At 37.2% G+C, this 18,074-nt stretch overlaps 1 protein-coding gene across 4 annotated transcripts in view; it reads right to left on the reverse strand.

Annotated features, from left to right (window-relative positions):
* WDPCP (WD repeat containing planar cell polarity effector) overlaps positions 1–18,074 on the reverse strand; it is a 330,758-nt gene that overhangs the window by 162,358 nt on the left and 150,326 nt on the right. For all 4 annotated transcript variants that reach the window (XM_060117623.1, XM_060117625.1, XM_060117622.1 and 1 more), the window contains exons 9-10: positions 15,614–15,805; positions 301–910 (exon numbers count right to left, since the gene is read on the reverse strand). In XM_060117623.1, coding sequence (XP_059973606.1) covers positions 301–910; positions 15,614–15,805 — 802 coding nt within the window. The remainder of the gene's footprint in view (positions 1–300; positions 911–15,613; positions 15,806–18,074) is intronic.

Raw genomic sequence — 18,074 nt, forward strand, 5'->3', positions numbered from 1 at the left:
TAAGGGATTTTTTTAATAGACAGTTTATTTTGGAAAGCATCAAATGTGGCTAGTTCAGTCTTTTTATTCATCACAATGGAAAATTAATGCAATTTCAAAATTCTTCAATATATAATGTACCTTGACATTTAGAAAATCATCCACAAAGCTTTCTTAAGGAAACTATATGAAATGTTTGAAAGGCAAGCACATTGATGGAATGACAAACAGAAAATCTACATTCCAAGAATAGTTTTATTGTCTTAGTTATATTGTCACCATCATAAAAAATTTATTTACTCACCAACTTCCTTGACTTACCAAGTTTAAACAGAAGTACACCCAAAGGTCCTCTGTCAAACTTGAGGAAGAGGAGATCATAGATGTCCCCACTTTCAGGCTTCTTAGAAACAACCTGCGGAGCTATCCACTGCATTTGAACAAGACTGCTAGAAACATCAAAGAATTTTTTGAATTGTAGAGTCTCCCTAGGTGAGCGGTCTTCAGCCAAAAGCTGGATGTTAATAGGAGAAAGAGCCATATCAAAAATTTGCAGCTCCCCTTGGTTACTGCCAACTAGCAGAATGGCACCACTTGGGTGGCAGCTTATTAATGAAGGCAGAAGTTCAGCCTGAGCTAAGACAGTCACTCTACGGTGAGTTTCATAAAGAATTACTGAAGAATCTTCACAGCCCAGAATCAGTTTGTCTTCAGTAACATTCCTGCAACAGCTAATGGCCTTCGATCTTAGTGGTATTCTGGTGACTGATACACACTGGATTTTGTGCCGAACACATTCATAGATGCAACTGTCAGCCATGGGCTCTTTGTCTACACTGATGGAGCACTCCACTGTCAACACCTGATAAGGCTGTTTGGTGCCAAAGCGAACATCCAGTGGATCCCATTCCGTGCGTACAGAACTCAGAACCTGTAAGAAATGTATCAAGTATGTTCATATAGACCTTGGTTTTTCTTCAGCTGCCACGCATAGCCCTGCATATTAATCTAGAATCCTATTGAATACCATCAACTATCACCTTAAATATCAGCAACATATAAGCAGGTATGTGCATATCTCATATAGAACACATATAAATATATATAGCACATATTTAGCACAGCTGCAGAAACTAATCTATAAAATTTTAACTTAAACACTTTGTTTTAGGAAGTCTGTAAATAACATAAAGACAAATATTTCCCATGATATATAAAAACTAATGAAGTGGGCTTTTAGTAGAATAATATGGCTAGCAGAATATCTAAAGACAGTTTGATTTTTAAAAGGATGAATAAAGGACTTAAATAATTTAGTCAATCTCCTTCCAACCCACTACCCCTCCTAATTCTGAAATTATTGGTAAATTACTTACCAGAAATATATTTCTAATTAGTTGGGCAGGGTAGGCAAAGGAAAAAACTTTAGAACCCTGTTAACAGTCCTGTAGAAATATTTTACTGTCAGAAAAGATATGAAGGGTTGTTAAGCAGATAAATGACCAATAGAAAGAAATAAGAAGGTAATGCACTAGTTTTAAAATTAAAAAAAAAATAAAAAAGACCTGGTAGGTAATATGATTTGCAATACTGGTGAGGCAAAATTTAAAAAGCATTTCTGGTGCAGAAAGGAAAGGCTACAAAGAAACACCACAGCAGAAGAACAAAGAAATAAAACAACAGGCCATTCACTTTATTCATATGTAAATGTGGGAGGCCAAGAACCTGGAGAGTGGTATCAAAGATAGTTTCTAACACTTTGTCGAAAACTTCAAAATTAGATTTAGAAACATTAAAAAGCACATTTCTACATGAGGCAAAATTTCACAGAACTACACATGTGCGCACGCACACACACACACACACACATACACAAGTGCATGTAAAATCCGATGAAATCCAACTAAGGCCCGTACCTGAGTTAATAGTATTATACCAAGGTCTTGTTCCAGGATTTGACAATGTACTGCAGTAATGTAAGATACTACCATTGGGGCAAACAAGGGGAAGAAGTACAGGAAGGGAATTTGCTTTTAGCCTATTTTGGCAATTATATTAGCAGTTTCTTGAGAGTCAAACTATTTCAAAAAAAATTTATTTTTTTAAAGCATATACAGCTATGTTACATGGTACTGACTTGGGGAGGGAAAGGGGGTTGATGTGAATTTTTTTAAAAATTCATCCTACACATCATTACCAAACTAACCTTCCTAAACTAAATGTTTTTGCTATCATTCCCCTGTTCAAACCCTTTAATAGCTACCACTAACGAATAAATTAAATTTTTATTCCCCTGCCTGGTATGCAAAACAATATAGGATCCATATCCAACCCCTTCCCTCCCTCACACTCATTTTCCTTCTCTTGTTTTTCTTTTTTGTCTAATATATGCTTGAGTATGAGCTACATGCCAGGCACTGGTTCTGGCACTGCTGGGGATACAGCAATAAGTCCTCACCCTCAGAGAACATACACGCTAATGGCTAAAGACAAAGTAACAATTCACAAACAAACATACATAGGATGTTAGTGATCCTATATATGTACTTCCTAAGTACTATGAAGAAAAATAAAGCAAAGTAACAGGAATGGGAAGGGGAGGTAATAGAAGTCAGGACAGGCCTCTCTGATAAAGTTGACCTAAAAGAAGTGAAGGGTAAGCCATGCAGCCACATGGGAGAAGAAGGATCCAGGCAGAGGAAGCAAACATCCTAAGGTAGCACTCTTGGCCTGATGAAGGAACAATGGGAGACCAACATGGCTAGATAAAAGGGAGCAAGGAAAAAAACAGTGGGAATTGGGGGAGGGAGAAGATTGTGAAGTGGCTTGTAGGCCATTATAGGGACTTTGGCTTTTCCTCTAAACAAGATGAGAAGCCATAAGGAGGGACAAGATCTGACTCGCAAATTCTAGTGTTATCTCCGACAGTCTCCCTTCATTACTCTACTCTGAGGTCAAACTAAAGCCGCATTTTCCCAGCTCTGTAACTTGTTAAATTAAACAAGGAGGCTGTTCAACTGATAAGGCCCTAATTCCATGGCAACCTCTGTAAGCAAACCAAAACCTAAACCTGTAAATGTCTCAAAGTTACAAAATCAAAACACTAAGGATAACCATTACAACAGCCAATTAGGCTTTAAACTATAGCCAATCAAATAATTTCCTTTCTTTGCTTCTGCACTTTCACTGTCAGTCTTTTTCCTGCCTCATATCAGTAGGATGTTCCTAACCACTTCCAGTTTGGCACTGCCCCACAAGAGTTGATTTACTCAAACTCTGAAAACTTTTACTATGCCTCAGCTTATCTTTCAACAACTTCACTCATGTCCTTTACCTCAGGGGTCCCCAACCCCCAGGCCACAGGCTGGTACCAGTCCGCGGCCTGTGAGGGATCCGGGCCACACAGCAGGAGGTGAGCAGCAGGCCAGCGAGCGCAGCTTCACCTGTATTTACAGCCGCTCCCCATCGCTCACATTACCGCCTGAGCTCCACCTCCTGTCAGATCAGCAGTGGCATTAGATTCTCATAGGAGCGTGAACCCTACTGTGAACTGCGCATGTGAGGGATCTAGGTAGCATGCTCCTTATGAGAATCTAATGCCTGATGGTCTGAGGTGGAGCTGAGGCGGTGATGCTAGCGCTGGGGAGCGGCTGCAAATACAGATTATCATTAGCAGAGACCATAATAAATCAATTGCTTGCAGACTCATATCAAAACCCTGTCCGTGAGTGGCAAGTGATAATTAAGCTGCATCTGGTGGCAGGCTTTATAGTGGCAAGTGAGTTGATATACTTCAATTGTACAGCTGCAGCTGGTGGTAGGCTTTAAATCAGAATGCAACATTTATTTTAGTCTGCGCATGGCCTGCCCATTATTTTATTTACCACTTCTGTCCGCGCCTCTTTCCTGTACTGAGCACTTGTCTCAGTCACAGTTTTGGTAAGCCCACAAGCTAACCTTAGCCAAAATGAGTAAAAAACAAATGTCGCTGGAGAGCTTCTTTGAAAAGGAGGAAAGACCAAATGATGAGACAGCAGAAGACTCTAAGACTGCCAACAAAAAGAAAGCTGCATTTAAAAGAAAATACCAAGAGTCCTACTTAAATTATGGGTTCATTGCAACAGGTGATTCACTCTCTCCAAGCCTGCTTTGTATAATATGTGGCAACGAGCTATCCAACAAAGCCATGAAACCTTCAAAACTGCTTCGCCACATGGAGACCAAGCACCCTGCATTAAAAGACAAGCCTTTGGAGCTTTTCAAAAGAAAAAACGTGAACACAAAGAACAGAAGCAATTATTGAAGGCCACCACTTCATCAAATGTGTCTGCACTGAGAGCATCATTCTTAGTGGCTAACCACATTGCTAAAGCTAAGAAGCCCTTTACTATTGGTGAAAAGTTGGTCCTGCCTGCTGCTAAGGACATCTGTAGTGAATTTTTAGGAGAGGTTGCAGCTCAAAAGGTAGCACGTGTTCCTCTTTCAGCTAGCACCATAACAGACGAACTGATGAAATAGCAGAGCATATTAAGGCACAATTGTTAGAGAGGAGTAATGAGTCACCGTGGTACACAATCCAGGTTGACCAGTCTACCGATGTTGACAGCAAGGCAACAATGCTTGTTTTTGTGCAATATATATTTCAGGAGGATGTGCACGAGGATATGTTATGTGTACTTTTGTTGCCAACCAATACCACAGCGACAGAACTATTCAAGTCTTTGAATGATTACATATCAGGAAAACGGAATTGGTCATTTTGTGTCGGTATATGCACGGTTGGAGCAGCTGCCATGACTGGACGGCTTTCTGGTTTCACTACTCGGGTCAAAGAGATCACTTCTGAATGTGAGTCTACGCACTGTGTCATCCATAGAGAAATGCTGGCTAGCTGGAAAATGTCATCTGAACTTAATAACGTTTTGCAGGATGTGATTAAAATTATCAACCACATTAAAGTACATGCCCTTAACCCACATCTGTTCATGCAGCTCTGTGAGGGGATGGTTGCAGAGCACACGTCTTCTCTCATACACAGAAGTGAGATGGCTTTCTAAAGGTAGATCACTGGCCAGAATTTCTGAGTTATGAGAGCTGCTCCAGAGATTTCTTTTAGAAAAACAGTCACCACTGGCAGCACATTTTAGTGACATAGAATGAGTCACAAAACTTGCTTACTTGTGTGGCATATTCAACCTGCTCAACGAACTCAATCTGTCACTTCAGGGGAGAACAACAATTGTGTTCAAGTTGGCAGATAAAGTGGCTGAATTCAAAGCCAAACTGGATTTATGGGGGCGACGAGTGAACACTGGGATTTTTCACATGTTTCAAGCATTAGCAGAGATTTGGAAAGAGACGGAGCCCAGGGCCTTCTTTCTCCCAGCTGGTGCGTGATCACCTATCTCAGCTTTCAAAAGAGTTGAGCATTACTTCCCAACCACACAAGACCCCCGACCTGGGAAGGAATGGATCCTTCCCAGGAAGGATAAGCCTGAATAAGCCAGGTGAACTGACCTTGTCCGTGCTAGAAGAGGATCAACTACTTGAGATCGCAAATGATGGTGGCCTTAAAAGTATGTTTGAGACAACTTCAAATCTCCATACGTTCTGGATTAAAGTCAAGGTGGAATATCCTGAGATTGCCACAAAAGCACTGAAAAGCCTGCTTCCATTTCTAACATCCTGTCTTTGTGAAGCAGGGTTTTCTGCAGTGACAGCAACCAAAACGAGATTACGGAGTACATTGGACATGGCAACACACTTCGTGTGTCACCGTCTCCCATCCCCCCAGATGGGACCATCTAGTTGCAGGAAAACAAGCTCAGGGCTCCCACTGATTCTGCATTATGGTGAGTTGTATAATTATTTTATTATATACTACAATGTAATAATAATAGAAATTAAGTGCACAATAAATGTAAGGCTCTTGAATCATCCCAAAACCATCCCCCCCACACACACACACCCCCAATCTGGTCCATGGAAATACTGTCTTCCATGAAACCCGTCCCTGGTGCCAAAAAGGTTGGGGACCGATGATTTACTTCAAATCCACACTCTTCACCCACACAGACTCAGTATTTCCTACCAACAATACTCACTCTTGAAGAATTAGACCAAATGCTATTTCAATTTCTGAATTTCTTCCAGCTGGGCAGCATCCTTCCTTCCTTTGATCTCACTTCCATACCCCCTTCCCCACTCGAGCTTGGCCAATGTGTGACATTCGTTTGGCCTTTTATTTACTTCTAATTTTTGATCATATGTCATCATTTTGACTATAAGCTTAAAAAAATAAACTGTCTCATCTATTTTACACTTTTTTGTGTATGCTGTGTAGGCAGCTAGCCAAAAACTATGCTGGTAAAAGCTTTTTAAAAAAATATATAAATTAAAAAAAAAAACCTCACACTATAATGGTGGTTGAATTATCATACTTTCAGAAAGCTTAGAGATTTGTAAAGGAAGCCCTAGGGCAGAAAACTGGGAGGCCAGGTGACACTGAATAGGACCTGAACTCACACAGGGACAGCCTAAAAGGAGGGGCCAAGCAAGACAGCAGTCTTGGCATAGAACAGGTTAGTCCGAAGGTGCAGGGAGAAGGGTCCCAGGCTTCCTCAGTTCCAAAAGTCTGTAAGACTCTTCCCAATGGGCTCTGTAGTTTCACCAAGAGAAAGGGGTTAAAAGGGAAATAAGACCATGGACCCTTTATACACCTTCTCCTCCACTGCCAATCCTGATATCTCTAAAAAGCTAGCGAAGGTCAGATTCAATACCAAATTCTTATTAAAAAAAGAAAGGTAACACTATATATTTACTGAGGTATAGCTGATTAACAATATTATATTTGTGATTCAATATTTTTATAGATTAGACTCCATTTAAAGTTATTACAAAATAATGGCTGCATTTCCCTATCTCTTAATACCCTACTCCTATTCTGCCCTTCCCCCATCCCTCTCCTCACTGGTAACCACTAGTTTGTTTTCTGTATCTGTGAGTCTGCTTCTGTTTTGTAATATTAATCTGTTTTATTTATTAGATTCTACATATAAGTGTTAATATAGAGTATTGTCTTTCTCTGTCTGACTTATTCCACTAAGCACACTATTCTCTAGGTCTATCCGAGTCTATCCACATTGTTGCAAATGGTTTCATTCTTTTTTTATGGCTGAATAATATTCCATTATATATATATAAACACAAATATATATATATACCACAACTTGTTTATCCATTCATCTGTTGATGGACACTTAGGTAGCTTCCATGTCTTACCGATTGTAAACAGTGCTCTTGTGAACCTTGGGGGTACACGTATCTTTTCAAATTAGTTTTCTCTGGATGTACCCAGTAGTAGGATTGCAAGATCATATGGTAACTCTAGTTTTTTAAGGAACCTCCATACTGTTCTCTATAGTGGCTGTATCAATTTATATTCCCACCAACAGTGCAGGAGAGTTCTCTTTCCTCCACACCCTCTCCAGCATTTATGGTTTGTAGATTTTTTGATGATGGCCATTCTGACTGGTGTAAGGTCATACCTCATTGTAGTTTTCATTTGCATTTCTCTAATAATTAGTGACGTTGAGTATCTTTTCATGTGTCTATTGGCCATCTGTATGTCTTCTTTGGAGAAATATCTGTTTAGGTTTTTTGCCCATTTTTTGATTGGGTTGTTTTCTTGATATTAAACTGTATGAATGGGCTGTTTGTATAATTTGGAAATTAATCCCTTGCCGGTAGCATTGTGTGCAAATATTTTCTCCCAGTACGCTGGTTGTCTTTTCATTTTTTAAATGGTTTCCTTTGTTGTGCAAAAGCTTTTAAGTTTAATTAGGTACCACTTGTTTATTTTTGTTTTTACATTCATTGCTCTAGGAGGTGGATCCAAAAGGATATTGCTGCAATTTATGTCAAAGAGTGTTCTGCCTATGTTTTTCTCTAAGAGTTTTATAGTGTCCAGTCTTACATTTAGGACTTTAGTCCATTTTGAGGTGTGTGTGGTGTTAGAAAGTGCTCTAATTTCATTCTTTTCAATGTAGCTGTCTAGTTTTCCTAGCACCACTTACTGAAGAGACTTTCTTTTCTCTATTGTATATTCTTGCCTGCTTTGTCATAGATTAGGTGGCCATAGGTGGGTGGGCTTATCTCTGGACGTTCTATCCTGTTCCATTGATCTATATGTCTGTTTTTGTGCCAGCACCATACTGTTTTGATTACTGTAGCTTTGTAGTATAGTCTGAAGTCAGGGAGCCTGATTCCTCCAGCTCCGCTTTTCTTTCTCAAGATTGCTTTGGCTATTCGTATTTTTTTGTGTTTCCATACAAATTGTAAAAGTTTTTTGTTCTAATTCTGTGAAAAATGCTATTGGTAATTTGACAGGGATTGTGTTGAAACTGTAGATTACTTTGGGTACTACAGTCATTTTGACAATGTTGATTCTTCCAATCCAAGAACATGGTATATCTCTCCATCTGTTTGTGTCATCCTTGATTTCTTTCATCAGTATCTTAAAGTTTTCTGAGTACAGGTTTTTTGCCTCCTTAGATAGGTTTATTCCTAGGTATTTTATTTTTTTGATGTGATGATAAATGGTATTGCTTCCTTAATTTCTCCTTCTGATCTTTTGTTGTTAGTATATAGGAATGCAAGAGATTTCTGTGTATTAATTTTGTATCCTGCAAGTTCACCAAAGTCATTGGTGAGCTCTACTAGTTTTCTAGTAGCATCTTTAGTATTTTTCTATGTATAGTATTATATCATCTGCAAACAGTGAGTTTTACTTCTTCTTTTCCAATTTGGATCCCTTTTCTTTTTCTTCTCTGATTGCTGTGGCTAGGACTTCCAAAACTATGTTGAATAAAAGTGGAGTGGGCCTCCTTGTCTTGTTCCTGATCTTAGAAGGAATGCTTTCAGAATTTCACCATTGAGTAGGATGTTAGCTGTGCGTTTGTCATATATGGCTCTTATTACGCTAAGATATCTTCCCTCCATACCCACTTTCTGAAGTTTTTATCATAAATAGATGTTGAATTTTATCAAAAGCTTTTTCTGCATCTATTGAGATGATCATATTGTTTTTATTCTTCAATTTGGTAACGTGGCGTATCACACTGATTGATTTGTGAATATTGAAAAATCCTTGCATCCCTGGGATAAATTCCACTTGATCAAGGTGTATGATCCTTTTAATGTATTGTTGGAGTCAGGTTGCTAGTATTTTGTTGAGGATTTTTGCATCTATGTTCATCAGTGATACTGGCCTGTAATTTTTTTCATGATATCTTTGGTTTCGGTAACAGGGTGATGGTGGCCTCATAGAAAAGGTTTGGAAGTGTTCTGTCCTCTGCAATATTTTAGAATAGTTTCAGGACAATAGGTGTTAACTCTTCTCTAAATGTTTGGTAGAATTCACCTATGAATCCATCTGGTCCTGGACTTTTGTTTGTTGGGAGTTTTTAAATTACTGATTCAATTTCGGTACTGGTAATTGGTCTGTTCATATTTTCTATTTCTTCCTGGTTTAGTCTTGAGAGATTGTACCTTTCTAAGAATTTGTCCATTTCTTCTAGGCTGTACCAGTTTATTGGCATGTAGTTCTTCATAGTAGTCTCTTATGATCCTTTGTGTTTCTGTGGTGTCTATTGTAACTTCTCCTTTTTCATTTCTGATTTTATTGATTTGGACCGTCTCCCTTTTTTTCTTGATGAGTCTGTCTAAAGGTTTATCAGTTTTGCATATTGTTTCAAAGAACTAGCTTTTAGTGTCATTGATCTTTTCTTTTTTTTTTTTAGTCTCTATTTCATTTATTTTTGCCCTGACCTTTATGATTTCTTTCCTTCTACTAACTTTGGGTTTTGTTTGTTCTTTCTCTACTTACTTTAGGAGTTTGGTTGTTTACGTGAGATTTTTCTGGTTTCCTGTGGTAAGCTTGTATCGCTATAAATTTCCCTCTTAGAACTGCTTTTGCTGCATCCCATAGGTTTTAGATCATCATGTTTTCTTTTTCATTTGCCCCAAAAAATGTCTCATTTCATTTTTTGATTTGCTCTTTGATTTCTTCAGTGATCCAGAAACCAGACCTTATTGAAGAAATTGATAATTCCAGGTTTGCAGCAGGAAATGTACAAGAAAGCATGAACCATATTGTTACACCAGACAGAGGGAAGCTACCCAAGACTACTGAGGTCATGACAAGAAGAGGAGCCAACTTGAGGAGGCTCCCACTGCCCAAAGTTAAGAATCTGAGCTTTCAAAAGGATAACAATTACAATTTATGAAACCCATTAAGTCAAGTATGTTTAAATCCATGAATTAATAATGCTATTAAAAAAACAAAAACTAGGGCCTCCCTGGTGGCGCAGTGGTTGAGAGTCCGCCTGCCGATGCAGGGGACGCGGGTTCGTGCCCCGATCCCGGAGGATCCCGCGTGCCGCGGAGCGGCTGGGCCCGCGAGCCATGGCCGCGGAGCCTGTGTGTCCGGAGCCTGTGCTCCGCGACGGGAGAGGCCACAGCAGTGAGAGGCCCGCGTACAGCAAAAAAAAAAAAAAAAAAAAAAACTAATTGGTTACCTTCAAGGAGTGATAGGGAACCAATTCAATCTTGAAAACTAGTAATTAAAAGAAACAGATGCTTATCCTGATTATAGTATATGAATCCATCCACTGGGAAAACAAGTAGGAGATGAGTAGAAGTGTCTCATTATAAAAGTATCACAATTAATAAAAAAAATATCATTAGATATCACCATTTTGCAACTGTCATGAATTACTGGATCTAGGCATTAAGCATCAATAGCTGCTAAAATCAAAAAAGAGAGAAAACCAAAAGAGAGAAAGAGAACCTGACATTATGTGCCTTCTGATTAAAAAGCACTCCTTTGCGCACAGTCTTGACAAAACCGACTACTAACTTGGAGAATTTTCAAAAGACAAAGAAACTTGTTGAACCACACCATGATGATGGAACAACAAAATCCAGACTGTGGGACACTGCAGTTTCAACAGATAAATATTAATTAAAAAAAAAAAGGGATGGAGCAGGAACTTGCAGATTAAAAGACAGTTAAAAGACACATTAACATGTTTTAAATAGATAATATTAAACTACAGTTTTGCAGGATGCACATTTAGGTGATAAAAACTATATGAGAAAATGTGTAAAAGTCTCAATAGAGGTTACTTTAGGGCACCAGGAAAGGGTTGAGATCAAAACAGAGTACGTGGTGCTATTTATGGTACCTGGCAAAGTTCTATTTCTTGACCTGAGTGTGGTTCAGGGGTGTTTCCTTAGTAAAAGCTCATTAAACTATATATTTAGTCTGTGTGGTTTTCCTTAGTGTGCTTTATAATAAAGAGATTAAAAAAAAATCATCCCTAAAACAGAAAATCTTGGTTATCTGGTTGAAAGCTAACACAGTTCATACATTTCTTTGGAAGAGGTGTCTCTGAAATATTTTGGCTTTTCCGTTGAATGCATTTATAATGCTTTCTGAATACTTCTTTTATCAAATTATACTGTATTAAAAGTTGATCACATTTTGACTTTCCCATCAGTTGGCTGCTCCTCTAAATCACTGCAAAATTAGTTTTTAATTTTTATGGGAAAAAAGTTACCTTTGTGAGGTTATATTTCCCTAGCCCTGACAACAGGTTTTAATGTTTAATAGTTCTGCTTATGTGTTCTTGATTAATTTGGTTAAACAAATTCAAGTGACCTTTTCTGAGTAAGATATCTTGAAATTACTGCCATATTCAGAAAGCATTATCAAATCCACACAGCTGAAAAGCTAAAACATCTGCTTGAATACAAAGGTAAGGAAAGAGTAAGTTGTGTTGTCACCACATTTTTGACAAAGCTAATGAATTAAATAGTTCTATGATGACGGTAATCACCTTTTCCAAATTTAAGTATAAAGAGTGTGAGGAATTTAAGTAAAAATGACTACCATGCTATGTACAATAATCCATACAAACACCATTAAAAACTATTTTTAAGTGAATTGTACTGATAAAAAATTTCTTTTTCTTCATACTATTGTATATTTTTCAAAACAAAATTTTTTCCCCTAGACTACATAAATCTCTCTGTTCTGTGCTTCTAATTAAGATATGTACTGTTGTTTAGAGCTCTGCAGTGTGAAATTAGACCAGCAGTTTTCTAATATCCATAAAATAAATTGAGAAATGTTCCTCCTCTGAAAGACAGATAATTCAGTCACAGAGAGCTTACTTCTATGTTTCCTTTGTTTTCTTTTTTTTTTGCTGCTTGATAAGCCAATTTTCTACTTGGAATTTACTGTTAACACTCTCATTTGGTTCAGCATGTGGGCTTTATCCTTTCCATGGTCTGTTATGCAAAAAAGATGGCTTAAAAATTTTTTCCAGTCTGCTGTAAAGCAGTGGTTCTCAACTTGGATGCACATGAGAATCACCTAGGGAACCTGTAAAAGAATACTGATGCCTCCTACCCCTCTGGAGATTCTGATATAACTGGTCTGGGTGGGCTCCTTTGTAAAATCTCTGCAGGTGACTGTAATGTGTTGCCAAGGCTAAGAACCACTACTCTAGGATCTTGCCACTGTCCAAATAAAAGCTTACTATCTTTTCTGATTGAAATTGGGTGGGAAATTATTTTTTAAAGTTCTATCATTTAATAGATGCAAAGATTAAATTTCTTCTCTATGAGGCTGCTACGTTTTTAGTCTGAATTTCAGGGTTTAAGAGTATATCGTATCTCTTATTCTGAGGATTAGCTCAAGAAGTCTACTGGTCGCTAGTGAAATAATATTTAAAGACATATGCCTGAATATTACTTCTATAGACTAGTGGTTTTAGTTCATGTTACCCTAAAAAATGTGCTACAATTCACAGTTAAAGATTATGTCTTCACACACACACAAAGAAACAATTATTTCCCCAGACATTTCTTCCAAAAGCCATTCACCTTTTGCATATAGAAGTTCATGTGAGGTTCTGAAAAAGAAATCTTTACAAATTTTTCTAACAGTTCAATTTTGATAGACTGATTGAAAGAGCCAAATCCAAGACAAAAGCTACTTGACAAAAAAAATGAATTATATATCTTAATATATTATGATCAAAAAATTAGCTATGCAGTCAGTGGTGAACAATTAAAAATCAGGTGCAAGTATCATATACAACTTCATGAAAATCTATTCAAATACTTAAATAAGATGGATAATTTTCCAAAAATACAAATTAAGGAAAATGACTCAAGGAAAAGATAGAATTCCCAAAAAACAAACAACCCTCGAAAAATGGAATCAATTATAAAAAATCTACCTTCCTTGAAAGACAGCACACCCAGGCAGTTTTATGTGAGTTTTACCAAACATTCAAGTATCATATAATTCCTTTGGCACTGGTTCAGAGAGGAGAAAAGAGAAAAGCTAGTCAAATCACTCTATAGGGGTAGTACAACTTTGATATGAAACTTAGAAAGGATAGTAAAAAAAGTAAAATTGTGTATGAACCTTGAGCAAATTGTAAATCCTCTTTAAAGTTCCCCCCTTATTATCTCTCTACGTAGAAACAATCATTCCCCACTGGCTCCTCTACAGCTTACACATACTCTACCCACAGCATTATTTAACACTTTAGCGTACTCACACGTTTTCATATTTGTCTCTCATTAGTAGACACTAAGATTCTTGCAGGCAGGGATAGTTTTGTATTTATATTCCCTGGCATGAAATACAGTGCTTACTCCATGGTCATGCTCAGTAGTTGATGAATGATGTGAAAAGAGAGAGGGAAGGACCTTTCAGGTAGAAATACCAGTAATTTGTACAGACAGGAGGTGGGAAATAAAGAAGCAGTGAGTAAACCATTTGACTAGAACATAGATTTGTATAAAGAAATAACATTGGAAAGGTAAGTCAGGGCCAGTCAGGGGGACCTTTTCAGTGCCGAGGCTAAGTTTAGTTTCAAAATCTACTGAAGGCGTTTGCACATGCAATGGCTAAATCAGATCTGTGCTTCAGAATCCAGATGTGCACTTTTTTGAGCTGCCCCAGGACCTATCTGGTTTAAATCCATCATTTTAAAAATTAGAAAACTACAGTCAGAGAGGATAGGTGATCTACCCAAGGCCAAAGAACATAGTATTAGTTAAAAGCAGGCAGAAGCTGACAGGAAGTAAATTTGATTAAAGCCACACAGTATATGGTCCAACCAACAGGCAAACCGAGGTTTATCCAACTCCGAAGTCCATAAACCAGATGACACCAGGAGATGAAGTACATAGACCATACGTATACCCTTTTTGAACAGTCCTAATTTCAGGTAATAAACTCATTTCAAATAAAGGTAATTTGTGTAATGTAAAACTAAAGGCTGATTTATATTATTTTTACTTTTATTATAAAACAGAACATTTAAAAGAATTCTAGTTGGCTTTATTATATTAAGTCATTTTGATTAAGTCTTTTATTCAGTTAGCTTCTGGACCCAAGATCAATAAAATGGTGGGCATGAACAGGAATTGAATAGGAATAAAGCACTTCTTTATCCTTACAAAATCCATACCTGAAGCATTACAAATGGTATTAGTTACTACAACAAATTGGAAAAGTCCCAGAAAAAGGTAAAATAATTAGTTAAAAAGGACTCTTCAGTCTTAAAAGATGGCCTGTAAATTTATAAAACCAGAAGAGGTAGGAAGGGATAGAGAAAACTTGTACTTGTTCATTGTATCTCAGAATACTGATTCTGAAAAATTAAAAAACTTAAAGCCTAAAAGATAATGGATTTAGAGAAAATACAGGAACATACTATTTTACCCAAGCCAAAACATTAAAAAAAACAGGTTGGAGGAGGTTGCTTTTTTGTAAGTTACATTAAAAAAGAAACAGAATTTCATACTCAAAGTACTGATACAAGGTGAAAATAGCCATAGGTTCGTGATAATGAATGATGATGGAACCACTGTCAGGAATAGATAGGGCAAGATCTTGTCTGCACCTCTTAGATTAACCCTTTTGGTGCTCCTGTCCCAGGCAGGAAACTAGACTGAGAAGGCTGCTCTTCTAAAGCCCTCCTTACAAATCCTTGCCCCAGCCATGGTTTGGCACCACAGAGTCTTGCAGAAAATAGGCATTTGACTAATGTTTGCTACCTAACTGAAGTTTAAAGAAGGTGATTGATAACATAGCTTCGATAGGCATGAAATCATGAGCAAACAGTAATGACAGTACTAATAATGATAATGACAAGAATCACAATAGTAATTGAGAGTTTAATATATGTAGTTATTGCTCTAAATGCATGTATTAACTCATTTATCTTCGTTAACTTTATTTTTCAAATAATGAAACCATAGAGGTTAGTAATCTGCTCAAGGACAGAGAGCTAGGTAGTGGCAAAGCTAGGATTTGAACCCAGAAGCTTGTGCTATTAATCACTATGCTATTCAGGCAAGTCCTGAAACTGTATATCCTCCAGATGTGATACTTTAAAGGATCCCATTTCATATGTAATTTCCTTTGTTGAATATTTGGAAAATAAATTATATGTTTTAAAAAGTATTCACACATTTCAGAATAGAAAACTAATAATCCTATTTTATTTTCTCTTCAATAAAATGTATAGATTTGCTTTAGATTTACCTCCAGTCTTCCTTGAGCATAACCCAGGAGCAGCAGATTGGCTCTGTCTTTCTCAGAAGAAATGGGGGCCCAAGGCCAAGCATCATCACTGACCAGTGGCCACCAGCAAACAACTATATCTTGAACACAATTGATAGCTAGACGACGCTGTGTTGTCCTGTTTACTGGGCCAGGGATTTCATAGTAGGAAATCTAATGGTTAAAAAAAAAAAAAAAAGCAGACAAGGATCATTTTTAAAATGCAAAATCCTCAAAGTATTGCAAAAATTAAAGCATCTGTAAATGTAGATAAATGCAAGTAAATATGCATGTTAAACATGTGCTTAAGGAGGTGTCAGAATTTACCAAATTCTTTTGACACATATATAAAAAAGACATATGTTCAAAATTCTCCCCATTTTTAGCAGAGGAAAGGAAAAGGAGAAATGTGAGTTAGGGAGGAATTGGCCATAGCAATCCCAATCAATACCAAAATGTACAGTCATGGTTGCTTGACAGCATCGACCTACACATAGGATTTAAGACCGGCTATATTAAATGACAAGTTCAGTACTGCTGACCAAGAGTGTCTGACTACTGTTTAAGACATAACATGTTAACAATGACTGAATGACTGACAACAATAAAAGGAAAAACAACTTGAGGCAAATATCACTTTAAAGAATATGAGACATATACACAAGAATTCTGCATAAAGGGATAAGTCACAGCATCATGCTGCATAAAAGTTTATGCAGCTTCTGAGAATTATGCTTTTCTTTCTTAGGAAGGATTTGTAGAATTTATTATTCAAACTATGTTATTTTGGAACATGGTTATTTGAAAACATAAGCACGGCACCATCTGGGTGACACATGCCAAGGAAATATAGATTGCACCGTATTTCTGCTTAAGGAATTAATGGAAGGTTGATAGCTTGGAAGCCAAAAAAAAAAAAAAAAACCTATCTTGCCATTGCTGGTCAGCAATAATCGAACCACTTTCTGGGGATTAAGCGCATGGCTAAGCCTACTGGACCAGACACTAGCAAAGGGCAGGGGGTCTTCTTATCAGAGAAATGCTTCTGGAGCCAGTCTCACTACATGACAGATTGCTTTCATATTCCTGTCTGCAAGGCAACAAAGGATGGCAGTAATGCGATAATGCCAGAGTGCAATGGGTGTTAAGAACCCGTTGCATTTATGTATTGTATTTAGTAAATAATCAGGCTCATCCAAATTGTGATCTCACCACTCAACCAAGGCCATTAAAATCAAGGTTAATGCTTTAATAATCCTCTGCTATTTTTTTTAATATGGTCAAAAGGAACCCTTTTCTATTTGCATGCCCATAATATTATTGACCTCTTCATCCTCTGAATGCACATCAAAAGGAACTGAAATCAAAGTAATTACCAATGTTGTTCTCTCATGGTAAACATTTAACTCCTTGCACTGTCCCTGTCCCTTCACTGTTAAATAAATTGAATTGGATTTTTAAAATGTAGACAGGAAAACTCGTTAAAGGTCAACACTTTCAGGATATTTCCCCTACATTTTTCTTTGCCAAAATTGTTTCAATCTAAAAGAATTAAATTATGGTACAGCTGTAAAGAAAAGCAGAATTATAGTACTCTACACTATTTCCTTGTTTTAAAATCCAAATGGGCAATGACAGACAACACAGATGTACTTTATGCTTTGAAGTGCAAATTCTTATATTTAAGCTCTCAATATCACTATTTTAACTAGCTATCTTCTTAAGAGAAATACCACAATGGAATTGCTAAGTCCTTAAAAATATACCTACATTATTTTGATGTCCTACCTGCCATGTACACATGTTACTTAAGAATTTCTAGATGAGAACTGGCACTTTCAATCCTCATATAATGCAAATCATATATGTTATCTGAAATTTCATGTTTGCTGTGAGTATTAATGGCATCAGTGTTCTATCACGATGGTCAAGAAGGCAAGTGAAATGAGTAAGTTTCTTAAAACATCCTTCCAATGGACAAATGGCAGTTTTTACTAAGTATTTAAATACCTATATTTAAAATACTGAACCAGAAAATGAAATCCATGGGTTTTCCAAAGGGAAGCAGGCTACTTCTCTAATGTAAAGAAATGACATGGAGTGCTCATGGAGTGCTTAATTTCTCAAAGCTAAAGGCAGAATGAATAAACAAATAAGTAACTCCCTTACTCAAGGTATAGGGCCCATATACTCGGTCTATTTTTCACATCTTTTCATCAGAAAAGATGACATCCTGACAGTTTATCTCTGCTCTCATTAACGGGGAGCTAATATCCTTCAGCTGAGAAGACTTTGCCTAATTATCCACCACACCTAAGGTGGAGAAACTAGTCATACAAAACTTTATATAAATGCATTAAAAACAGTTACTTTAATAGTTTGAGGTAATGCATACTGGTGCATTTTAAAGACCAGCATTAGTAAATAAACAACATTTTAAGTA

Source organism: Mesoplodon densirostris, chromosome 14, assembly GCF_025265405.1.
Source record: "Mesoplodon densirostris isolate mMesDen1 chromosome 14, mMesDen1 primary haplotype, whole genome shotgun sequence".
In the NCBI taxonomy this organism is placed as follows: domain Eukaryota; kingdom Metazoa; phylum Chordata; class Mammalia; order Artiodactyla; family Ziphiidae; genus Mesoplodon; species Mesoplodon densirostris.